Consider the following 25604-nt stretch of genomic DNA (forward strand, 5'->3'; position numbering starts at 1 on the left):
AGATAACCAGAAGCCAGACATGAGAAGCCCAAAAGCAAGAATTCCCCAGCACCACCCAATAACAGAGTCTATATCTGGGGGGGAACTAAAGGTCACCAAGAAGTGGCCCCAGCCATAGGGCAGCCATGGTTCATTAGACTTCACTGTGGCCTGGCCTGGCAAGAACACCTCTCAGGACCTTTAGACTGGCACACAGGTTTGACCTCTCAAGAGCCAGGGGCCCACAAAGGGGGAACAGGACCTTCTGCTTTCTCAACAGATTCCCCAGCCCATAACTTAATAAATATCATGGCATCTGGTCTCCTAGCCATCTCTCACTGGCCTGATAAGCCCCATGAACCCACTGACCTGTGAGACCCTTGAAGAGGTATTTCTGGGTTCCTCCATCTAAGGGCCATCCCCTGTCATGTGGGGACATCACAAGAGGGCTTCCTAGTGTCCCCATCTGTCAGAAGGTACCATTTCTGCTAGCAGAGCTATGGCTCCATCCATCCCAACAGTGGTTCTCAGCAAGAAAAGCAGACCACTTCCCTTGAAAATTACTCAAGGGAATAATTTTCCCTTGACTCCCCTTGGACATTCCCTGGACTCCCCTTGAAAATTATCAATCTATATTGAAGAGCAACCCAGCTTAGACATGTTTAGGGAAGCAATGCTGCTCAGTCCAGAATTCTAGGGTGGGCAGGACAGAACTAGGTAAAGTGTAGATGGTATGTGATTTCTAATCTTCTCTAGTCACAGCTTTCAGTCCAAAGCAAAGCCAGTAGATGCAACAGATGCTCTCAAGATATTGCTAGACAGTGGCAAGTCCACCCCAAGGCAAAGAAAAGTCATCAGAATGAGCAGTATCTCACATTACGTGCCCAATCGCTGTGCAGGACATGTATTCATAAATAACAACCTTATGCCACAGACACCCTGCCATGAGTCCAGAGACTCCATACTGGCCACAGGCCCAAAACCCACTGAAGGCTCAATCCTCAGGTCACCTGGATGGCAATGTCTCCACAAGAGCCTCCTTCTCCCATATTCAGTATTGCTCAACAAGTGTCTCCCAGGCATCTCCTGCATATCCCCCTCAGCTCCTTAGCCAAGGAGAAAGAGCAGATGCAGACTCAACCTCCACACAGCCCCAAAGCCCACCACATAGAAACAAGCAGGCCCCACGAGGGCACAAAAACCCAGGAAAGGACCAGAGCACCACGGTTGATCTCAGGAGTGCATTCCCAGAGGGTTCCACTGCCCCAGACACTAACAGGCAGCTGGAAGCTACTCCCAGTGGCAGACAGTGCTAGACCCTCCCCTGGCCCCAGACATTCTGGATTCACACATGAGTTTCCTCAGAGAAATGCCAGCCGGTGGCCGTGCACAGTCTCAGGCCGCCAGCCACCCCAGGGTCAGTTCCAGGGGAGAAATTGCTTTGGTTTAGGGTTTGGGAGTGAAAATAAACACTCTGAGTTTTATAGGTTCCCCCATGTTGGCTGCTGTTTTCCTTTCCAGCAGCTGCTCAATCGGGCCTTTCATTCAGAAGCCAGTGGCCTCTGAGGAAGCCCTGGGCAGTGCCCTCAAAGCTCCAGGGATGTTTATCTGGGGGAGGGGCTGTGGCCAGAATGGAAAGTGTGACTTCTCCACAAGCCAGTGCCAGGCTGACCCGGGTACTGCAGTCCCCAGACTGAGCATCGGCTCCCCACCCTGGTTCCGAGGAGAGAACTTCCCACTCCACAGGTCCTCAGCTAACCAGGCATGTAAGGGACAAGGGACTTTCCCCTGGGCCCCACCTGGCTACCCATCCTTGCCCCTCATGGCTCCTCTGGAAGAGAAAGGAAGCAGGGCTGTGAATTAGTGCATTTCTTTTTCTCAGGGTAAGTTCCATTGGTCAGAAGCCTGGACACATGTCCCAGAGTGTCTGGATGCATGGGGTGGAAGGCCAGTCACCAAGAAGCAAGAAACTGCTGGTAGGGAATGGTGCTGGTAGGGAGGAGGGAAAAGACTGGCCCCCATGGGGGAGGAGAGTGGCACAGGAAGGACAAAGGCACACAGCTGTAAGCTGCAGAGGAGTCTGTGACCAGGAGGTCACTGAAATGGAATTCGATCCTACTTAGCCAAGGAGCAGGCGTTCAGTGGGAGGTGGCCTTGGCTTCAGTTCTCAGTTCTGTCACTTGACAGCTATTTCAACTCAAGCAATTTAGTGAAACTCTCTTGAGTCTCCATTTCTTCACCTGTCAAATAGAGGTCCAACGCCTACCTCATGGGGTGCTGTAAGGGTCACATTAAATACTGTCAGTATGGTGCCTGGGCACACAATGAGTACTCAGCAAGAGTTCATTCTTGAGATACCCAGTGCTGTGGGCTCAGAGGGAAGACAAAGGCCCTTCCCGGGGAGCTCACAGTCCAAGCGGGAAGACTCTGGCAGAGAGACTACAGCTGGTCTCTGCATTGGGTAAGGGCTCTGAGAGAAGGGCCAGCCAAGCACTGAGGAAAGTGCAACCAGCTCACTTAGGGGAAGAATCAGAGGGCATCTCTGCTGGGATGAAGAATGACTTGGAGTTCACTGAGTTAAAATTACGGAGGGAATGCATTCTAGGCAAAGAAGACACTGAGTAAAGGACCAGCACACAGAAGAAGCTGGCAAACATGGGAAAGCTGGTGGGGCTGGAGTAGTGGGCAGAGGAGACTGAGCACAAGTGGAAACAGGTGAAGTCCACAGGAGCCATATCTCAAAGACTCATCTGCTAGGCTGAGAAGTGGGGAGCCATCTGCCAAAGTGTCCCTCTGAAATCAGGAGAGCGATGTGCCAGGTATGTTTAGGGCACTGTGGAAGGATGCAGGGAGGCCAGGAGACCCACAACATGTCCTGATAAGAAGGGGTAAGGCTGGTGTGATATGACAGCATGATGCTGAAGAAGAAGGAACAGATCTGAGAGATTTAGAGATGGAATCCACAGGACTGTGAGACGGATGCTCAGCAGCCTGCGTAACGGGCAGCCTGGGTAAGGAGCCCCAGAGCCAAGGCAGGAAATGCACAGGAGCCTGGATCTGGATGGGGCAGGACCTCAGGGAGTTCAGTTTGGACAGGATGAACTGCACAAGTTAATCATGGTCTATACAATGCAGGCTAGACAGGAGAAGAGGGCCCAGGAGAGAGTGGCAGCCTGAAAGCCAAGGCAAGAGGGGCTTTCTCCTCTGGGAGACAGGGATGGCAGAACAAGTCAAACCCTGCAGAGGCATCAAGCAGGCCAAGGAGGCACAGAACCCTGGCAACAGCATCCACCAAACAATAGCACCGACCCAGCAAGCAAATAAAACAGCACCCACCCATGAGGAGATACCTGAGGCCACATTCCCTAATGCCCACAGGCCCAACATCTCCACTGTCAGTGCCATGATCTCTGGCATTCCTCCCTCTCTCACACCTACCAGAAAAAGAGTCCTTGTCCATCGAAGGCAGGTCCCGGGCCTGGTACATGTAGCAACGGAGATGATAGCGGTTCCCATCTTCAACGAGGAGGAAGCAGAGATGCCAGGGTAAGGGCTGGGGCTGGCTAAGAGCTGGGGCTCAAGGGAAGGATGGGGTCTGCCCCTGGAAAGGGCTGCAGACAGAGGGGCTGAAGGATGGAAATGACACAGGCCACATTGCAAAAGGGAGCCTCTCAAAGTCAGAAGGACAAACCAGAGGTCAAAGACAGAGAGCTGAATGCTACGTCTTTGGGCCAGGCCAGAGGTAGAGGAGAGGACAGGGAAAGAGAGGAAGAGAAGCCAAGTAGGTGACAAGGGCAAGGGCACAACGCACAGGACCTTGCATGCCCAATCTCAAACCGGAGTTGATGCACACATCACACTCACAGATGCGCACCTGCACACACCAAAAGACAAACCCACCATAAGAGTGCACACATGCAATTATCTGGAGCCCTGACACAGGCTCCTGACCACGTAACCCCATACAAACAGAAGTGTAAGGTTACACACCCATATCACCCCTGTAGATACCTCAGAGCAGCACTTACAGTCAAAGATGCAGGAGATCGTGGGTCTGTTCACGCCAAAGCTCAAGGTGGAGACAGACATGGAATCTTCACTCCTGTCATCCACCACACCACCCTGGAGACACAAAGCATGGCAGATTCTGGGGGATTTGGGGAGACTGGCCCAGAGAGTTAGGTCTCTGGGCCAGGAGACCCCTAGACAACACTCCTCAGCTGCTCAAAGCAGGGCTACTGGCCTCTGATTTCACTTTGAAGGAAATCCTACAGTATAACTAGATCCTAATACCAAAGCACCACAGGACTGTGGGAAACTCTTCTGCCACTGTACTGAAGACCAGACACTCCAGAGAGGAATTCTGACTTGTTCCAGCCAAAATGGTTCGAGTTTGATAGAAGAGAGAACTCTAAGGACTGCTCCAGGGCAGAATCAAATGGGGATTTGCTCATTAGAGGTGAGTCCAGCAGCACCAGAATCCAGAGGTTCCAGGCCAGCATCTCCGGGCCCCCACCTCTGTCCACTCCCTGTGCACTCAGAGACAGTGCCAGTGCCAGGGATATCTAGGCACCGAGCCAGGTCTCAAGTGCCAAGAGAAACTGCACTGCATATCCGCCCTCTGTTACCAGTTCTTCCGGCCGGGCAGCCTTGACTTTCACCCTGGAGAGCCATTTGCCAGAGATCTCAACTTCTCCCCATGGCGCTGGAATTGCAAGGTGCCCCCAAATAATAAGGCACTTGTGCCTCCAAATACAATACCCCACTGCCGCTTCTGTATCCCTTCCTTGAAAACTATGCCCACCCTGGCCTAGCCCCAGACACTCCTACATGCCTGTCCTCCCACTCCTAACCACCTACCCCATGAAGAACCAGCTGCGTGACTCAGTGTCTACCTGGCTCCCTGCCTCAATCCTCCAAGGCTCTCACAGAAGGTCAAGTTGCACCCTACAACCTGCCTCATTTTCCCCACCTGACTCTGAGGCTTGATTCCCCCAAACCATCCCTCAATTCAGGCAGGTCATGTTCCTCAGAGTGCCCTAGACTCACACCTACTGCCACTGCACTGCGTGCAACCCCTGGCCAGAGAGCCATCAATCCTGCAGCCTTCCCCTCAGGACACCTTGGGACATCTAGGTAAAGCCTGCCTTGGTCACTTGAGGGAACAGAAAATGCCATCCTAAAAGAAGGGGGTCATCCTCTGCTCCACCCTGCAAAGGGCCCGTGGGACACACACAGGAAAGACAAGTTTCTTTACTCTCCCGGGGGACTCACAAGATCCTGCTGAAAGAGGGTAGGCCTGGCTCCCACTACAGGACAGCCCCCTTTCCTACCCTTACTCTTAATCTGGCCACAATTTCAACATAGCTCTAAAACCAGATCACTTGGGCTACAATTATAGCCCTTCCATTAACTGGCTGTGTGGCTTTAGACAAGTTGCTTGACTTCTCTCCATCAATCTCATTGTAAATTTGAGATCACTGTACAGTACCTACCTCAGAGAGTTGTTTTGATTGTTACAGAAGACAGAAAAGTATAGTTCTCCAAACACTTCCTGACACATAGTAAATGCTCAATAAATGTTAGCTAGTAATGATCTTCGAGAAATAAGGCACAAGCCTTATAGGAGAGGAATATCATAAACTAGGCAGTTTGTAGTTGTCCTGGAGGGTGCTACTCATATATACCATTTTGTTCACAATTATTTCAGGAAGCTGGAAAATGAATGTTTCAGTAAGGAGCCAAAAACAAGGCAGAAACCAAAATCAATCAGGCAAGTGCCTCCCCGGTGCTTCCAGCAGCAGTGGTGTCTTGTGGGTCTGGGTCTCTCTCTCTCTCTCTCTCTCTCTCTCTCTCTCTCTCTCAAACACACACACACACATCCCACATGGAGGCATGTCATACTATAGACCGGGAAAGACCTAAAGGCCACAGTGCTTGAAATCCTCTCTCCCTGGCAGCTGTAGATCCCAGGAGTCCTGAGTTCCTGCCTGGAGAGGCATTTGGTCAGACCATTGCTACACTGGGATCCTGCCAGGGTGAGCATCAAGTCCAGCTAATGGCCACAGAGCACCCCTCCCAGCTGCAGGATCTGCAACTCTTCGAGGCCAAACACAGGCCCAGAGCTGGGGTCCCAGCAAGCTGTCTAGGTGTGAGATGTATGAACACCAAGAAAGGCAGGTCAGGACGCTGGAAACAAGGCTTGGTCAGGACTTGTTTACAGTGCATCACACACCCGCCTAAGTGGAACCTTCAGCTGTTGGCAGTACAGTATTAGGGTGGGAGTGGGGTAGGGAGTGGGTGCAGGTGATGAGGGTGAAGGCCTCTCAGTCCTCTTCGTCCTGCCCCACACAAGTGCCCCACAGACAGGTAGGTGCTGGGGTGAGCTGAGAGGAAGCTGCCCAGCTTCACGGGCACCATAATTCATCTCTCCCTCAAGGCTGCCTGCAGGGACCTCCCTTCTTGTGGATGACTGCCAGCACACATCCCCACTCACCTCTCACTTCCTCTTCCCCTCCCGTCTCCATCAACACCACTCCGACCACACAGCCTCCATCTGGAGCTCTGGCAGCACTTTCTGGGTCCCTGTCCAAGGGGAGGGCTTTCTGCCTACAATCAGAAGATGTGTCCCCCTGCCTGGGATTGTCACAAGGGCTGGGGCCAGGTACCCCAGGCCTAGCTCAGGGCCTGGTCCACAGCAGCTTTGGCCCTAAGAATGATCACCCTTTGGGGGAGCAACCAGCATTACCTCTGGGAGTGCCCCACACTACCTGGGCTCCTTCATCTGTCCTGCCTCCACAGGAGTCCAGCCATGCAGGTGGACCCGTGGGTCACCCCCACCATCTGCCACCCACATATGGCCCTAATGCCTCCCTCTCCTCCTCGCTCAAAGAGACAGACAGGATTTCTGGGAAGAAGGTTGTCTAGATAGCAGGGCAGACACACCCCAAGAGCCAGGCAGAGGGGCAGCCACCAGCTTAGCCTCTCACAGCAAAGCCCTCGCCCCAGGCTTCCTTGATACTATCTGGGCAGAATTCTACCCACACAGCTGGCTGGCATCTTTATATCCTCTGGGCACTGACCCTCCTGGGGGACCTGGGCTCTCTACACATCCCCATTGGAGCCTGGGTGCAGAGGGGAGTCCGCCCTCCCTCCTGGCCCACTGCAGCATCTGAATTGAGTCATTGGCAGTCCAGATGCTCCCCAAAACCCACAACCCCCACATTCAAACAGCAGGGACACTCTGCAGCCCGGTTCATGACCCCAGTCCTCCTCTTGCATGTCCTTCTCCCTGCCCCAGGATTTCCCTGGCCTTTTCCTCAGACACTCAGTCTTATCTTCAAGGTCATTCTTCAAGGATGAATCAGGCAGCTCTCCCGTGCACACCCACAGTACCCTGATCTTCCCTGTCACTGCAACTGCCAGCTTACTGCGGTGTGAATACCTGTATCTCCTCCCACTGAAAGTGCTGTGAAGTTTCTACCAAGAGCCCAGAATCCAGACATTCACTGAACACTTACTTTATGCATTCAAGCTGGAAATGGAGATTCCTGCTCATGTAGACAATGTCACCTCCTCAGAGAGGCCTTCCCTGACCATCCTATCAAAAATCACACTCTAACACATGCAGCCTCACACATAGCTCACACCCACCCTACTCCCACACACACCCCACAGAAAAGCATTCTCAACCCTCTTCTGTGGCTCTGTTTTCCCTGTGGTACAGATGTTTGATATATTACTCTTTCTGGTCATGGCCCACCTCACTCCCAGAATGTAGGTTCCAAGAGGACTCTACTGTGTCCCCAGCACCTACCACAGTGCCTGGTGCCGAGAGGCCCTCCGGAAATTTTCCCTGCATCAACGAACAAAACCCAAAGTGTGCTCTCCCAACCCACAGGCACCTCTCATCACACCACTGCCCCTCTTCTGGAGGGAAGAGTTTGGGACTATAGAAACTTCCTTAAGGGCTGGACATAGCTTAAGGGGTCCCCAGAGAAACTCATTAGCGCTGAGGTGACAGTGGAGGTGTCCAGTGGAGGTGACAGTGAAAGGTTCAGGGTGGCTACCTAGTTACATTCACCAGTAGAGCTCCATGGGCCTCAATCCAGGACTGCTCTAACAGCTGACTCCCCACAGCCTTCTAAAGACGGGCTATTACAGCTTCCACTCTGGAGCCTGAATACAAGTCCCTCAGAGGCAAAGCAGCCTAACTGCATGACAAAAGAGAGGCCAGTAGATGTAGCATAAAATTCCCGATGGGCAGCCGCACCGCACATGTGAATCTAGGTGATGTATCCATTTCACATCCCCTGAAGCTCCATGAGCAGGATGTCCAGGATGCCTGAGCTCCAGGAAGTGGGAGAGGAAGGGTCCCTTGCCTGAGATAGGGGAAGGGCAGCTGTCATGAGGAGGATACAAGAGCTGTATCTGAGACTTGGTTTCCTCGCTGTAAAGTGGCAACTGTAGTAACACACACCTTGGGCTATTACGGAAAACGCTGGGGTATTAACCTCACTACTACTGGCATTCTGGGCTAGAATATTCCTTGTTGTGGGTTGACCTGTGCACTATAAAGTACTTAGCAGCATCTCTGGCCCCAGCCAACAGACGCCAGTAGCCTCTCCACTGGGTTATGGTTACCAAAAAGGTCTCTGGACATTTCCAAATGTCCCCAGGGAAGGGGATTGTCCCCTGTGGAGAACCACTAGTAAAAACTACATCAAATGACACAGCCACAGCCTTGGCAGGTACGTAGCACTCAGTAAACAGCACTAATGACACCAGCCATTAGTACTCTGCCATCTCTGCAGTGCTGCATCAAACCAAGCCCTCATCCTCACCATCACTTCTTCTCTCTGAGGCTTCTCTACACGTCTCGGATCTAGGGTCTTCTTTCTGTCACAAGGCCTTTGCACAGGCTATCTTCTCCTTTTGACACACCCTCCCGGCTGAGCTAACAGAGCTCTTCCTTCTACAAACTCATCGCTAAGGCTTGGGTACTCCTTGACTGCCCAGCCTGCATCAGCAGCCTCTCCCCAGGTTCCCCCAACTTCTTTCTTGCACCCGTCTTCCATGTACCTAGGTGAGGCATACACAGTCCTTCATCACCCACACCCAGCCCAGTACCCAGCACTTAAGAGGCATCCAATGAAGACTTAACTAGAGAAATGAACCACAAGCATTTCCTTGCCCTGAGTTACATGTGTAGCACTAGGACTGGAAGTCCCAGGGCAAGAGATGGGAGAGCACACATCAGACAGCACCTCTTGGCCTGAGGAGGTCAGGCTCTGACACTACCATGGCAAGAGGCAGAAGGTCCCATTCAGGAGGTTTCCTGGAGGAGGAAAGAGGCATTGCCCAAGGAGAGGATGGGAACAGCTCAGCTGGAGGGGTGAGGATAGAAGCCAGGGCTCCCATGGACCTTGCTCAAAGCCAGACTGTAGGGGGGAAGGAGCTCTGGTTTCTGCCTGCCTGCCCCTCACGCACACTCTTGCCCAGCCCCAGGGCCAGGCCCAGGGCATTGGGTTTCCCACAATCACATTCCTGCCCCCATAGCTCATGCTGGCGACTCCTAGGCTGGGGCTGGCAGCCACGCGGTCTGTGGCCACGCACTCTGTCCCGGGGCTAGCTGCGTAAGGGATCCTGCTGCTCGCTTGGGCCTGGGAGGCCTCCAACCCGCTGCTGCCAGCAGGAGGCCACAGCTCCTGGAGGAGCCTGAGGTGGGAGTACAAGGAACTCTCCTCCTCAGAGATGTTGCCAGGCTTCCCAGGGTACCCTAGAGCCAATGGCTAAATCCAGCTGAGCTGGCCTGGGGCTGACCTCCAAGGATCTCAGCCAGGAGGAGGTAGGAAAATGCACACCCCATAGCGGGGACTTCTCACCACCCAAATAGAAGCAACACCAAGAGAAGGCCAGCCTTCTGTCTGAGAGCCCTTGTGCATCATGCATGGTCTATTGTATATGCTGCTCCTCCCTGTAGCAGTGGTGCCTGGCCCTAAACTTGAGGTCTGGCTCAGGATCTATGAAGGGGAGGCAAGAGAGAGATGGAGGAGGCAAGAGAGAGATGGAGGAGGCAAGAGAGAGATGGAGGAGGCAAGAGCAGAGGTGGACACAGCAAAAAGACAGAAGCTGAGAAGGCAGGAACAGCACCATGACACCCACATCATGGTGTCTGGGGAGGAACCAACAGGGCTTAGAAGCATGTCAGGGGGCCACCAGGGAGACCACAGAGCCCTCCTAGCCCAGCAGGTCAAGCAGATGGATATGGACCAGGGGTGGATGCCCTCCTTCACTTTATGGACAGATCCACTTCCTACACAAGATGAGAGCAAAGAGCGTATGTGACACGGCTCTTGGAAAGGGCACTACTGTTGAGGACTATCCCCTCGCTACTTGTACAAACAGGATCAGGGGACCTTGAGAGCAGTAGGTGTTAGAACCAGCTAGCATGGCTTGCAAGAACATACTGCAGCTTCAGGAATCCTGCAAGTTAAACACAGCCATTAGCAAAACTTAAAGCAGATAAATTTACAACTCAAGAAGTTATACGAAAAAAACAAAAAGTGAGTACTCAAACTCAACCTATTTTAATAACTTTGCTATTCTCTCTCCAACTGAGGCTAGTGATGTATGTGTAATATTTCCAGGTGATGAAACCCTACTGCGTCTAACATCTCAGAGCTGCCTGCCCTTCCTGACACTGTGGGCAGGGGTGCCATTTTGCTAGCTTGAAATCAGCCACCACAGGGCTGTTTACATCGTGGGAATCAGCAAATGTGCCAAACCAGGGCCGGGTATTGTGGAGTTATTTTTCTGGAGAGCTGATTGTTAAGCACTAAACAGCACAGCCCTCAGGTGACCTGCCAGGTGTTCCCTGTCTTCACTGTGTCCTCACTATTGGCTTTGCTAGGACATTCAAGTAATGTGATGCTTAGGATAAAGTACTACAAACCCTGCACAACCTGGCCATTATCCATCAGATTTTTTTCACAATACTCACACGACAAAAAACAGTGGCAACAATTATTACTTGTCTTCTCTGTGCCCCAGTCTGCTTATCTGTCAAGCGGGATTACTAATAGAACCTGCCTCCTAGGATTGGTTAAATGAGATATTATATAAACAGAGCTGGCAACGATGGCTAACATGATACATGCCCTAGAACAGGGGCTGACAAATGTGGTCCATAAAAGGCCAGGTGGTAAATACTTCCGCCCTTGTGGGTTGTCTAGTCTCTGTTACAACTATTTAATTCAACTGCCACTGCACTGAAAAAGTGGCCACAGACAATAAAGGAGTGGATGAGACTGGCTGTGGGCCAAGGATGCCTTATTTGCAGAAGCAGGCAGGGAGCCAGATTTGGCCTGTGGGCCATAGTTTGGCAACCTCTGCTTTAAAAGAGGAGGTAATTATTTTTGCTGTGTCATTATTATCACCATCTGATAAGTGAGAAAACTAGGCCAGAGAGATTAATGCCTTCCCTGCGCTTACATGGCAAATGAGCTGGCAGATCTCCCTGCCCACCCTCAGGGGTTTTCCCAAACAACTGCTTCCCCATCAGAGCTCAGAGAACCTACCCTGGGCTCTGGAGCTGCAGAGGGCTGAGTGCCAAGTCAGGGTTGTAAGGAGCCCAGGACCCACTTCACTGCCCTGGCTGCCCCAGCCGTGGCTTACAGGGAAATCCCGCACAGGCTGGCAGGCCAGGCCAAAGGAGGAGAACACTTTAAAAGATGGAATGGAACTGTGGAACACACAGACCTCTCTTCCTAATCAGGGCTGATTGTAACCTTAAGTGGAATAGCAGGCAAGGGTGCAACCCCATTTAATTTACAGCTGGAGCCAGGACTTGGAAGCAGCTGCTAAACTCCTTGCAAAACTACCGGCTACCCCTGGGGACCTGGGAGTGGAATCAGGAAACCTGGAGAATCCACAATGCCACGTGTGGGCTGGCGCAAGTATGTGTGCATGTGTGTGTGTCCCTCTAGGGTTTCTACTTCTCCAAATGTGGAGGTGGTGAAGAACCCTGCAGCAGGTTTTATCCCATGCCAGCGTGCTTCAGTAATCAGGACCACTCTATGTCCCAGTTTGACTGGAATGGTCCGACTTATGCCTGTTTTCCTGGCATGAATACTAATAGTGTCCCTCCAGACAATAAATTATAACATTGCCCTAGCAATAGTGGATGCAGACCATCATGGACAATGACACACATGGGGACACCCAATGCATTCACCCAAAAAAGCAGATACCCAGATTTCAGCATCCAGATCACATCAACACAGACCGGGGGTCCACATGTTTAGAGGATATACCCAAATTGCCCTTCACTGTGGAGCAGGTGAGTCAGAGGACCTCATCTTCAATGGGGTGCTAGCACAATGTCAGGTATGGAACAGGTGCTCAGTTCACATATGCAAGAAAGCAGAGGTGCACAGAGCTTCCTTCCAACATCCCAGCCCCAGCCACGGGCTGGGTGACTAACAAGGGGGACCCTTGTACCTCCCACACACTGTCCTTGGTCAAAGTGCCATCTCTAGGAACTGGACCTGAGTACTGGGCACACAGCACAGCTTCATCCAGGTCCAGAGATGGATCCTCCCCTGATTACCCACATCTGACCTCCCTTAAGCCAACACAAATCTCCAGGTACTCTGCTCTGGCACCTGCCTCTCCCTGACCCCTTTCCCACCACTTCCAACTTCCAGCTGCCCTTCCCTGCCCCTAGCCTGGGCCTGGGACCCTTGTCTCTTCAGGCCCCTCTCCTTCAAGTCAGTACTCAGGCCCCTGTCAGATAGCTGCAGGCTTCCCTGAGTGGGAGCTCCCCCAGGCGGAGGCAGATTCCTCTAGCTGCCTAACTGTCCCAGGAAGACCACGCTGCCTGGCTATAAGAAGGGGACAAGGAACAGGGCCAAGGGCTCTGGCCAGCTTCCCAGCAGCCTGCCACATCGAACATCCCCTTCCTAGGGCCTCACCGAAAAGGGCCCTCTATTGAGGAGGAAGGACATTTTGCCCTACTGGGAATGGAGGAATGAAAGCACCAGATGGCAGTTTGGCCAATGGTCAGGAGACACCTGAGGAAGGGAGACAGAAGAGCCAGCTGTCTTGATGTTGGTTCTAGTATTAACTCATGTTATACTGCTGGGCAAACCCCTGCTCCGGCCTCAGTGTCTTCTGTGGTGATATTTGAGGCTCAGGGCTGTTATAGAGCAGCGCTGTCCAGCAGATCTTTCTGCAGTGACATAGCTGTCTTGAAGGTGCACTGTCCAGTGTGGTGGCCAGCAGCAGACATATGTATGAGGCTACTAAGTACCTGAGATGTGCCAGGTCTAACCAGGAGCTTCATTTTCTTATTTGTATTACTTTAAATGTGAATTTAAATAGCCACATGTGGCTGTGTTAGACAGTGCAGGTCTAGAACCTCACTTTCCTCAACTGTAAAATGGGGCCAGTAATAGAATCCAGCTTTCTGAAGTCATCACGAGAATAAAATGAGACAATGCACATAAACCTCTTGGTCTGATTTTTGGTGCATGGTTAAATAAATTTGAGCAATTCTTACCATCTTTGGCATCCTAGATCCACTGGAGAAGTGGATAAAACCAAACATTTTACATTAGAATTTACCCATCACAGACACATAAACACACAAGCACAAATGTCCAAAATTCCGTGCACATGCACAGATTCTGTGCACACACACACACATTTGCATCCAATTTCAAAAGAGTCCTGCAGCTCCGAAGACAGTTTAAGTGCCCCTTTAGAACCTGAAAGTTCCCCCCAGCCTAAATATCTCCAAGGCCATGAGCACATGCTGCCGACGACATCTGTCTCCGACCCTGCCTGTCAGGCTCAGGCAGCTCAGGAAACCCTTCCCGACACTCAGGGCCAAGCACAAAGGCAGGCTTGGAAAAATCCTCTCGCAAGGAGGGCAGGTCCAGGGCAGGGGCGACAGGACAGATTCCGTGAGCTCATCCCGCCAGCCGTCACCAGAGTTCCCAGAGAGGCCTGTGGCGTCAGGAGGGGGTGACTGGGTGGGGGCTGGCAGTGGTGGCTGCGGCGGCAACGAGGGTGTGGGGCTAGGAGAGGGAGGCTGGATGGAACACGCTATAATAGCGGCTTTGTGCTCCGCTTCCCAGCTCCCTGGGAACGCCAGGAAGATTATGAAACCCGGTGTCTTTGGGAATGCCAGGATATTAGCTGGAAAAAGAATAATACGAAAATAAAATAATGCTAGGGATGGAGACAGCAGACGATTAGCAGACGGAGCCAGGGCCTCCCGCTCCGTGGAGGGAGCCAGGCTTGGCCCTTGCAGAAGGCTTCAGGGAAAGGCTGCCCGTGCTAATGAGCAGACAGGGCCTGCCTTCCAACGAGACGTCTTCCAGAGGGGAGCTGGCAAGCCAGGCCCAGCCTGCCAGTGGACACACAGGCCAGGGAAGAGTGTCAAGAGGCAAGGGAGCACCACAGGCCTGGTCCTCAGACCCAGCCATTCAAAACCATCAGGTTACCAGAAAGGCTACCTGGTCCTCATTCCCAGTCCTTCCCTGGCTCCTTCAATGTAACTTCTTCCAGGAAGCATCCCCTTATTAGGCATTGTCACTCTGGAATGACTTATCCTCCCTCTAGCACTTCAAAGATGCAGACTCTATTGTGTTTATTTGCACTCACATGTGAATAGCTCTCATCCTAATCACACAGGAGCTCCCCACATGCCAGGCCTCCATCATTAGATGAGAGGACACTAGGAGATCACTTTTCTCCCACTAAGGAGCAGGGCAAACAGGTTGTCTTAACTCTGTCCATGACCCTGGCCACACAACTTCAGCTAGTATGGACATACCCTATCTCTCTCCGAAAAGCATCCCAGGGGGCTAATGTGACCTCATCCTTCATCTTCATACTTGAAGATGGTCCTTGGACCAGCAGCACTGCATGACCTAGAGCCTTGTTAGTGCAGATTCTCTGGCCGCACCCGAACACTGACTCAGAGTCTGCATTTTAACAAGGTCCCCCAGCGGCTCCTTTATTCATGAAGTCTGAGAAGCACTTCTTCACCTGAGTCACAATTAATCCTTATGATTCTAGGAGGCAGGTATTTTCATAAGTGAGGTAACAAAGTCCCTGAAGGCATGAATGATCTGGCTACAGCTGGGAAGCAGAATTCAAAGTGCACCTGCACACTCAGAAGCCTCTGCATCCCAGCACACTTGCCCCAGGTACGTCAACTGCATTAGGGGCCAATGGGCAAGGAGTGGCACTTAGGACAGGAGCTGCATCCTGGCACCAAAAAACCCGACCATCTGCCCCAAGATGCAGGTTGGTCTTTAGCCCCAGGCTCTTGTTGGGACATCAATATATCCTAGAACAAGGACAATGAGGCTCACGGATGGGGCCCCAGGCTGTCTTTAGTTCTGGCAGGAAGCACATAAAGATGACCAGCAAAGGGAGTGGGGGGTGGGTGCTGGGGCTGATAGGGGCTCTGTTCACTCAGGTACTGAATGGTCCAGACAGTTATTGTGGAACAGGTCTGTGGCTCTGTCCAAATGAAGAACACACCTAAGGACTTTCCAAACCTCTGTGGGCTTCCCACTCCAGGTATGTGGGATCCACCCTCTCAAACCACTGTCTCCCTCTGGTTCTCTGTGTCAGCCAAGTTCTCTCTGCACTCACAGGGCTGCACTGCTCTGGCTTCTGCATATCACAGGCAAGTCCCATTTGAACTGCAATCCATCACCTTCCCACGTCTGTTGACTTGACACTTGATTTTCGTGATCCTTCATGACATTTTCTCTCACATAAAGAATAAATGAGTTGGTTTCTCTGTTTCTGGGAAATGCCTCCCCCATTCTCCCAGTCACTGAGCCATGAATGCTTGGCAGTGGGTCCCCCAGCCTCGCTCACCCTCCTCTAGGTCTCAGCCAGCCCCATCCGTGCTTCTGTCTACGTGTCTCTGGGCACCTTCAGCCTTGTGCCCCCTCTTCTGCTGGCCCCTCACCTCCCGGCTGATGCTCACCCCCACACCTCCGCCTGCCTGCTCTGAGCCACCTGGCAGGCAGCCGCCAGCTCTGTCTTCCTCACACAGCACCATACCGTGTGCGTCAGACTTGTCAGGGCCAACCGTGAACTCATCCCAGCCCTGGGCTGGGCCCTCCATCCACTGAGCTGAATCTTAGAGGCCCTTTGACCCTTTTCTCCCCACATCCTACAACTCCATCTCTCTCTACCTTGGTCCCAGCCACTGCTCCTATCTGGATCTCTACCCAAACTCCTGATGTTCTTCTGACAGCAGGCTCTCCTTCTCAACCATCTTCCATAGTTACTTGATTATTGGTCCCCAAGCCTAGCTCTGACCAGAGCCCTTCTCTGCTCAACAATCCAAACTGGCTCCCTACTGCTCAACAAATAAGAGTCCTGTGGCTGCCATCTGGAGTTTGCCCGATACTGGTTCAGGTTTTGGGGGGGTGGTTGTTGTTGTTGTTGCTGTTGTTGTTGTTTTCCTTTTCAGGAGCTCCTCTCTCAACCTGGTGGTTCTGCCAATCACAGAGTAGGGGCATGGCTCAGGATAGCCAATCAGAACTTTTCATGCCTACTCCTCACCCCTACCCCAAGCACAAGGCCTGGCTCAGGTAGGAGACCCGGTGGGCCAGTCTTTCCCAAAAGGCTTTCACTGACACTATGGGGAAAGCAGCACTCTGAGGGCTCCAGCAGGGAGGTAGGCTGTGCTAGTTCATCCAGGAGGGCTTTGCCAACGACCAGGATGATGCCAGCCTTTCATCACCAGTGCCATCTTTGTTACCATGGAGGAAGCCAGTGTGAGACAGGCAAAGACAGAGGAGAGGGTCCTAGGGACACCACATGAATCTTGATTTCCTAACACCTGGCTCCCCTCCTGAGCCCAGAAGCCCCCTTTTCTCTCTAGCCCATTTGAGCCGAGTCTCTGATGGAAACAAGTCCTGGTTATATAGGTTCCTGCCAGGCCATTTCACAGCTGGCTGAACTGAGACGGAGCCTTCCTCAAGGTCTTCCTCCCCTACCTTCAGTGGGGCAGCACGACCACTCCTCCCATCCCAGCCCCTGCCCAGTGCCAAGCTAGGCTCTTTCCGACTCAAGATAAAGGCAGTCCACAAACACCAGCCCTGCCCCATCCTACCCTGCTCTTGCCCTGGCTGAGGACCAGTTCAGCAACCCAAGAGCCCATAGCTCTGCTGTCTCCCCCTCAACTCCCCAGTCTTGGCCCCAGGACTAGAGAGAGGCTCCCCTAGAGCTGACCACAGGTTTCTCTGATGTCATCTAGCTTCCAGCGGACCTCCTGTCCTACATGGCTACCACTGGGCCTGCCACCATCAAGGCCTGAGACAGACAGACTTCTCTCCCCTGCCTGCTCTTTCTTGGGGCCACTGCAGGCTTCAACCCCTATCCCTGCTTCCACTCATCACATCCTGGGATGCCCCACTGTATTCCCACAACCCACAAGGCTGGGCTATCCCATAGATATGTCTGGACCAGATGCATGTACGTGTATACACAGCTGGCTGCATATGAATGATCTTATTTCCTCTCAGCCAGTATAGCTGGGGAAACTGCTTGCCAGGGTCAATGCCCAACAGTAGGTACACAGTCCTGGCTGGATTTCACAGGGGCATCTCCTTCAGTCTTCTCACTCTTGCCCCCAGGAATTCCCCAGTCCAGCAGAGCCAGGAACAGGCTTATGCCACACTTGAGGGTCCCCACTGACCAGGAAGGGATACTGCTCCTTTGTTTGGGGGAAGCCATCACCTAGGTCCTAGATCCTAAAGAGCCTCAAGCTGACCCTAGTACTGGCTAAAAAAGTGCACATGGAGCAAGACTTAGTTTCTAGGGCAGTTTCTTCCTCCAGCTCCAGGGGAAGCCTATGAGATGGCCTTTATCTCAGAAGGATGCATGTCCAACCAAGGACATTTCAGGACCACCAGACCTCTTGGCCACTGCCATGGCTTGGGCTGAAGCATTCCCACCCACCTTCATGCGAGCCACTTCTGCAAGAAGTACCAGATCCTTTGGCTCCATCCTCAGTCAAAGGACTACACGCCAAGGTCTCCTCCCCCTCTGCTCCCATCTTGACTGCTCAGAGAAGCAGTAGGTTTCCCAGCACCAAAAAAGGAAGCTGTTATATTTTAGGAGGACACCCAGACTGGTGCTCACTTTCCCCACCTACCACCCCATAGAAGCTGAAGCCAGGATAACTGGCCGATGTCCCAAAAGTCCTAACCCGGGGGCTCTGTGCCTCTCCCACGTCAGCCCAGAACAGCCCTAGGAAAGCAAGCCGCATCCCACCCAACCCCAGACAGGCACAGTCCAACGTACCAGGGCCCCCTCGAGGGCAAACACAGCTGCAGGCCCAGTTTTCTCCAGCGGCTCCATGCGGCGGCGCCAGCGGCGGCGGCGGAAGGCATCTGTCTTGCGGTACTCAAGGTGGAACTTCCAGCCAAAGAGCGAGGCATACTCCCAGCCCTCACCCTCTGCCTCTGCCTGCCTGTGCTGTACAGGAGAATGGGGCAGATTCAGTGGCCAGCTGGCAGCCCCTGGGGTAACCTGGGACCAGCTCCAGTGGTGCTTTCCTGCCCTCCAGGGCTCCCCACGGCTCCCACACCAGCACTTCTTTCAGAGATGGGAAAACCTGGGAAGGCCGCCTGGAAGAGGGGGTCTTTGAACAGCTTCTGCAGCAACAGGAGACCTAGGTTAGAAAATCAGGAGGGGAGAGGAGGCTCCGTGGGCTGTGGAGAGACAGGCAGGGAAGATAGACTCTAGCAGTGATGGAAACACTGGGCTTTGGGTTGCTCATTTATTTGAATTAGGGGTGGATTGCATGACTCCAATGTGTTCTAGTCATTTCCTTCTTCTTCTTCACATCCCAGCTCATAAAAATGGAAATGGGTCTGGAGTTCAGAGGCAAAATAAAGATTGTTCTTGCCAAGCCCAGACTATTTCTCCTAAGGAGGTGGGATCTAGGTCAGCTGTGGAGGGATCCCCCACACCTCCTTCAAGGGGACTCTGTCCAGGGCCTGGAGAGGGCCTGGAGAGAACCTGGAAGCCCCTTTCCCCAGCTCCTGGGAGACAGTGTCCTGGGGCAGTCCTCCATCACCTCTTCAGTCTGAGCCACATGCAGTGAGGAGATCTAGTTCTAGAGGCCAGTAGTGTCCCCTCCAGTCTCCACCTCTGACAATGGGGTGCCCCTTCAGAAGAACTGTCTGTCTGGTTCACAGCCCCAAGAACAGCTGGTTGTTCACAACTCCTGCCCCTCCCCGGATCCAGACATACTCCTGTCTAGATTATCTGCTGAAAGAGAGGGCAAGGAATCTGGGCCATGCCAAAGGCTACACTTAAACCCACAGAGGCCTGGTTCTTAGGCCACAATGTGCATATGCACTTGAGAAGGAAAAGACATAGATCAAGAGGAGAGGTAGGTACTGAAGCTGTGCACATTAGGGGCATCTGTGTGACTCAGGAGCAAGGGCAGATGCTTGTGTGCACCATGGACCTGTCTGTGTCCTCGAGTGAATGCTAATGGAGCCTACCCTGGCCTCTTCACCAAGTGACTCGTGCTGTGCACCATCCCCAGCTACCTTGAGTGTTGGCTCCCAGCTCCAGGCAGCTGTCTGTTCCAGGGCATTGGTCACTGCTGAAGGAAGCTACTGTGCTAGGTCTGTGCCCCAGCACACTCCAGTGGCACTCGGCCAATGACAGCTGAAAGAATGCAAACCTAGCCCCCATGCCTAGATGTGAAGAGGACCCTGGTATGCTCAAGAGTACACTCCCATCAGGTACATCCTTGCCCCTCATCTGCCTGAGAGCAGCCTCAAAAGTCTGGTGTCACAGCCACATCACGGACTCTGCCTTTAGGAAGCCAGGCCTAGGACACTTCCAGGAATGGCTTGGCCCCTTCTGGGGCTAGGTGTGAACTCTGTGTTCTGTGTCTGCCTGTGAGCATCTGTGTGTGTGCTGGGCGTGTGCTAGGTGTAGTCTGTGAGCATCTCCAATGAGTCTATGCAGGCCACACGCACCCCTGCCTCCTCCAATCCAGGACCTCACTCACACCCACCACTCGCTGGCTCACCCTCTTCAGCACGTCCATCTGGCTTAGGTCCCTCCTGCGCAGGCGGACCCAGCGCCGCCGTCTGTGTGTATAGTACATTTTCTCAGCAGGGACCCAATGCCTCGGCTTCCGGTCTGGAGGGATCGTGATGCTGTACTCCCAGCCTAGGGAGGAGGAACCTGTCACACGTTGCCTAATAATTCCCCATCTCTCCTGGGCCCACCTCTCCATCTGGAGCATCCTCACAGACTCGAGCAGCCAGTGACTCTTGGCCATGATTTATAACTTGAAGTACGAATGTCTTCAGGAAGTCACCCAGTAAAGAGCAGCACCCCAAGCCAAAAGGGCTATGGCACTGAGCTGTCCCCACCAGCACACCTTGAGAGCTCACCAGAGGTGCAGCTCACCAGGCTGCCCACCTTGCTCATCCACAGCACGATTGAGGTCTGTGGACCACTCTTCATCTTCCCACTTCCAGCCCAGTGGGCACTCGATATCATCCTTAGGAAGTACTTTCTCCCCATTCTAGGGAAAAGACAGGACAGGCAAGCATGAGAAGTTTCAGACTTCAGCAGGGCCCAAAACAGAAGCACAGAGCCCTGGAAACCTGTATGACTTAGGATCATGGCCCCTCTAGAAACCAAAGCGTGCAGGCTCACCAGCTGAGAGCAAGAGACAAAAAGCCTGAGCCTTCTCAAGCCACAGGCACCTCCTGGGACCAAACATCCAGGACCCCAGGAAAAGCTGACCTCCCCCCACCCCCCGCCCCATCCCTTGAGCATCCCTAACCACATCGGTGTAGTTGTCACTCATGTAGATCCACTGGCCTCCGGGGAGCCGGGTCTGGTTCTCAAACACCTCCTCCACAAAGCTCAGATGACCAGCATCAGCGTCATGGAGCAGACTGTGGGGGAGACTTGGTCAGAGCTTCCCTGGAGGGACCCCTACCTGCCCACCACATCCGAAAGAGCACCTGGCCAGAGCCAACCTGTGCTTGTCAGCCTCATTACAGGACAATGGATAGGAGGGTGCAGAGGGACCAGGGGAGAGGGCAAAAGGAGAACAACATGGCTGGAGAAGAAAGATGTGACTCTGGGAAGGACTGCGGGAACAAAACACCCAGAGAACACTGAGCTGCTCAAACACAAGAAGAGTCCAAGGGAAAGACAAGGCCACACCAGGGGATGCAAAGTAGAAAGAAGGCTTCATAATAAAGGAGTTTCTGGTGTGAGAGCCCTTCCAGAAAGCAATGCTGTCTAGTGAGCACTTCCCCCCACAATCCCAGGATCATCCAAGTGGCAGCTCCAGTGATCAGCATAGAAGCAGGGTGAGACCACAACTCACGTCTTCTCCGGACACACGAACCAATCTCCAGCCCAGGCCCAACCAGCCGAGGGGCGGAAGCTGTCCTTGGGGAGCTTAATCTTGCCCGTGATGTCAGAAAACTTGGGGTAGGTGAGGCCCGTTGTGCCCCAGTTCCCAACCAGGGCCAGCTTGGTCTGGTTCTCATACTGGAAGGCAAGGAAGAAGGAGAAGTGAGGGGACCCTGGCAGTGCCAGGAAGTAGGGGGCAGGCAGGGCAGCTGGCAAGCACTCACAGTTTCAGCAAAGACAGAGAGCTTCCCCTCCGCAAACTGGTTGAACTCCTTTTCATCCACAGAAAGGCCGAACCAGAGCTTGACTCGTATCTGCACTGGCATTCGGGCCCCAGGCACTTCCTCCATTGGATACTAGGTATCAGAAAAAAAACAAAAGCGCAGGGCAGTTAGGATACCCCAACCAGGCGGGGTTTGGGAGGAGTCTTCCAGGCCTAGGCACACCAGCCCTCCTGGAGGGCGTCACAAAATTTCATCAAAGCGGGGTCAAAGGGGAGTGTAAGCAAGAAACCAGAAAGGGGCCTATCTAGATCAGGATCTTTCATCTTCCCCTCTCCAGACACAACCTCATCTCCATTCTCTTCAAGCATGGACCTTTCCGCTACAATAGAAAAGAAAAAATATGAGAAAAGGAAAAAAATGGAAACAAAGTCTTTGCAAACAGGGAAGGGTGGAGGGGGTGAAGGGAGGGCAAGGGAAGGGGAAAAAAATAAGAACCAAGATACTCATGTACAGGTACAAGATCCCAATGATGAATGTAACTGTATTTTATACCTAAAATGTACCAATAAACTTAATGGGAAAAAAAAAAAAGAAATAGCTTATAGCTGCACTGTCCAATATGATAGTCACGAGCTCCATGCAGCTGCCGAGCCCTTGAAGTGTGGCTAGTATGACTAAGAAACTGAATTTTTAGTTTTATTTAATTTTAATTAATTTACATTTAAATATCAATATGTGGCTACTATATCAAACAGCACCATTCTAGAATATATCTCTCAATAAGACACAAGGATACAGGCCTGGAAGGGAAAGAACTTAAAGCCATTTCATCTCATTTTCAGTTTTGTTTATTTAGGCTAGACATTAGTGTTTCATCTAATATCCCTATATTTTTAAGTGTTTATCAGCCTGTTAAGCACTATTCACTGGTCTTCCATTGCTTTTTATCCTGAAACTTTCAGAAGCTCTGCCAAAATGGAATAACCGCAACAACCCAACATAAAAAAACTATTCTCCACAATTACTTCACCATTTGACTGAAACCAAAGGTCAGATATAGCCTTGAGGAGTAGAAGTTTCTCACTCTTAGAATAACACACTGTCCCCTAGAGGAGGTAACACATTAAGTACCTAGGCCTCCTGTGTGTCAGCTTGTGGGGGCAGGGTGTACTCCCAGACAAGGAGCTGATCAAGACAGAAGAGAGCTTTGGTGGATTCAGAAAAGCAAAATGAGGCCCAAGCAGATGAGGGGCTTCGATCCCTGAGGGGAGTCTCAGGGCAGGAAGGAGGCTCAGGAATGGGTACCGGACACAGCCAGGCACTGACCATCTCGTATTTCTAAGCCCCTCTTCTGTTGGTTCATTCTCATTGAAGCCTGGAGGAGCCCCTGATCCCACGTGTCACCTCCTGGAAACCTCCCCACGACTCTTTGCCTCAGCTGTCCTCCCCCCAGGGGGTTAGCTGCCTTTTCCCCTCCAAACCACCAGCCCCAGGGAGATAGCAGGAATGCCTGGCCCCCCTTCTCCCAGGCAGCCCCAGCTCTCTCGCCTGCCCTCCCCCAGACGGGGCCAGCCTGCCGGACCCAAAATAGCAACAGCAAATAAAGAAATGTCTAGTTTGGGGCTCCTCTCCCTCTCTGCTGGTGCTCATTTTTTCCAACTTTGGTTTAAGTTAAGAAACACCAATGTTTTCTTGGTCTCTGCTCTCTGCCAACATTTTTGTAGAGCTTGCTCAGGAGCTACTGGCGGGGCTCATAAACTTAGTGGGGAAGACTTCGAGAAACAATTTCTATATCTTTTTTTTCCCTTGCTTGGTGTCAGGGAAATTTTTCAGTTTGCATTTCCCTGAGGCTGCAGGGCCACGAGGTCAGAGCTGGAGCTCAATCAATTCCAGTGAGTCTACCAGGCGCACCTCTGCACCCTACCACTCTTACCACATGGACTTTCTGGGGGCCACTTCTTCACTTCCTCCCATTTCTCCCCTCTAAGAAGAGGACTGGCTTAGGGGTGCAATTCAAGGTCAAGATTCAAGATTAGGATCATACAGGGAGCACAACCAGGTGACACATGAGCAGGTGGGAGGGTCAGTGTTGTGTCCAACACACAAACATACACACACGCACACACACATACAGCCACCCACACACTGTGCCCCATCCTTCCTTCTTGGCAAAGCTGGCTTCTCCTCCCTCTGAAGTACCAATGCCCCTGCATGCAGGCATCTGCTCATCCCTGGACTTAAATTGGATTCTAGTCATGGCCCTTGTGCAGCAAGGGAGTTCCCTAAAAGGAAAAGAAGAGAGAGGAAAGAAACCGATATCCACTGGTCACTTAGTTTTCGCATGACTCATTCATTACCTGTGTTATCTAATTTAGTCCTCCAAATCTGTGAAGTGGGTAGCCTTATCCTTGTGTCACAGATGAGGAGAAAGCAGGCAGTTCAGAGACGTTAGGCAATCTGCCCAAGGCCACACAGTTCCAGCCAGCCCTGGCAACCTGCCCACACACGTGGCACAGCTGAAATCTCTCCTCTCTACCCATCTTGGGGACAAAAAGAATGACTGATCAATGTATGAATGGGTTAGTTGGCCAGCAGCCAATAGGCTAAGTTTCAAAAACATAGGCTAAGTTTGGTCAACAATGCTGTCCTGGAAGAAGTGAGTTGAGAGGCGAGATATGTGCAGGGGAAGGTTGGAGCAAAGGGCCTCTGTGGAGAGAGGCCAGGCTGGAACGAAGGCAGGTAACCAAGGCTGGAGAAGCCTCGAATGCAGAGGATTTGGGAGCTAACAGGAGTCGTAAAGAGCAGGCCTCTGTCCTAGCCACTCACCCCAAGCAGGGCAGCCTGAACTTGGGCCTGCAGAGAGTGGGATCCCCGCCTGCATTCTAAACACCAGGCCATAGCCCCAGACCAAAGAACCCTTGGGTCTATGTCCCTACATTAACACAGAGAGGACAGGTGGCCCCTCCCCAGGCACCCACTCACATCCCCATCACCCTTGATTGAGAGAAGAAGGAAGGGAGCAGGGATGGATGCTAAAAAAGGAGAAAAAGAAGTGGGTATAGGGCTGATGAGCCCCAGACAACAATTTTCCCAGCAGGGAGGAACTGGAGCCCATGTATGGCTCCCTCTGGAGTTGGGGATACACAGGGTATTGAGCAGGGTGTAGAGGCTGGGTCTGTGCAGGGACTGTTGGAGGCTGGGGAAGAGGGACTTGCCCTGAAGGACAAGCAGAGCCTTAGGGATATCCCCCTAACCCCAAGACAGCCAGGCCCACAGGCTCCTCCTCATTCATTTCCAGAACCCATGATTTCAGCTCCAACCTGCCAGCCTTCTAGGCTACAAGTGTGGGCTCTGGGGTCTTGGTAAGGGATAGAGGAAAAGGAAAGTAATTTTATCAAGACCCTCTCCCCTTCTAAGACCACAGCCCAAGGACTCTGATATAGGTCCAGAACAGAGGGGAACTGGAAGGAGGAAAAAGGCTCTGTGTTGGGAAAACCTGCTCATGCCTTGGGAGAGAAGCAAGCTCACTTTCAGAAAGATGGTCTGCAGCTTCCCACAGTTCTTGCCACAGTAGTTGGTGCCGCGCCGGGAGAAGAGAACTTCGTGAGCAGGTACCCGCTGGTAGGCCACTCGCTTGTCTCCTTGCAGCATCCAGATGACAATGTCCGGCAGACTGTTCTGGGGCTGGAGAGAGGGTGGCAATCAGAGTGATGATGGTGACATACCCAGGCCCACACATCACGCCAGCACAGTGAGCTGACCTCTGACCCAAAGACCGTAAAGGCTTCTCCTCCCCAGCTTCTTTCCAGACACGGCCCACCACTGGCCTTTGCTTTAGCCTCCCAGAGTTGGATGGGCATCTGTCTTCAGCAGCTCTGAGCCCCCAAGGACCGTGCATGAGGCTGCCCCCAGCTCACATGCATGAAACCGTCACTGAGCTGAGCGCACTCTGGC

General features: G+C 52.6%; 1 protein-coding gene across 23 annotated transcripts in view; it reads right to left on the minus strand.

The window, feature by feature from the left end:
• Dysf (dysferlin) overlaps positions 1-25604 on the minus strand; it is a 228036-nt gene that overhangs the window by 86666 nt on the left and 115766 nt on the right. For all 23 annotated transcript variants that reach the window (XM_004849888.3, XM_004849885.4, XM_087215922.1 and 20 more), the window contains 9 exons: positions 25179-25334; positions 21651-21782; positions 21398-21564; positions 20843-20957; positions 20473-20578; positions 20075-20217; positions 18325-18498; positions 4008-4101; positions 3418-3495 (listed from right to left, as the gene is read on the minus strand). In XM_004849888.3, coding sequence (XP_004849945.1) covers positions 3418-3495; positions 4008-4101; positions 18325-18498; positions 20075-20217; positions 20473-20578; positions 20843-20957; positions 21398-21564; positions 21651-21782; positions 25179-25334 — 1165 coding nt within the window. The remainder of the gene's footprint in view (positions 1-3417; positions 3496-4007; positions 4102-18324; positions 18499-20074; positions 20218-20472; positions 20579-20842; positions 20958-21397; positions 21565-21650; positions 21783-25178; positions 25335-25604) is intronic.

This window comes from Heterocephalus glaber, unplaced genomic scaffold (assembly GCF_053883595.1).
Source record: "Heterocephalus glaber isolate CG9 unplaced genomic scaffold, H.glaber_assembly_v1.0 deba00001456, whole genome shotgun sequence".
In the NCBI taxonomy this organism is placed as follows: Eukaryota; Metazoa; Chordata; class Mammalia; order Rodentia; family Bathyergidae; genus Heterocephalus; species Heterocephalus glaber.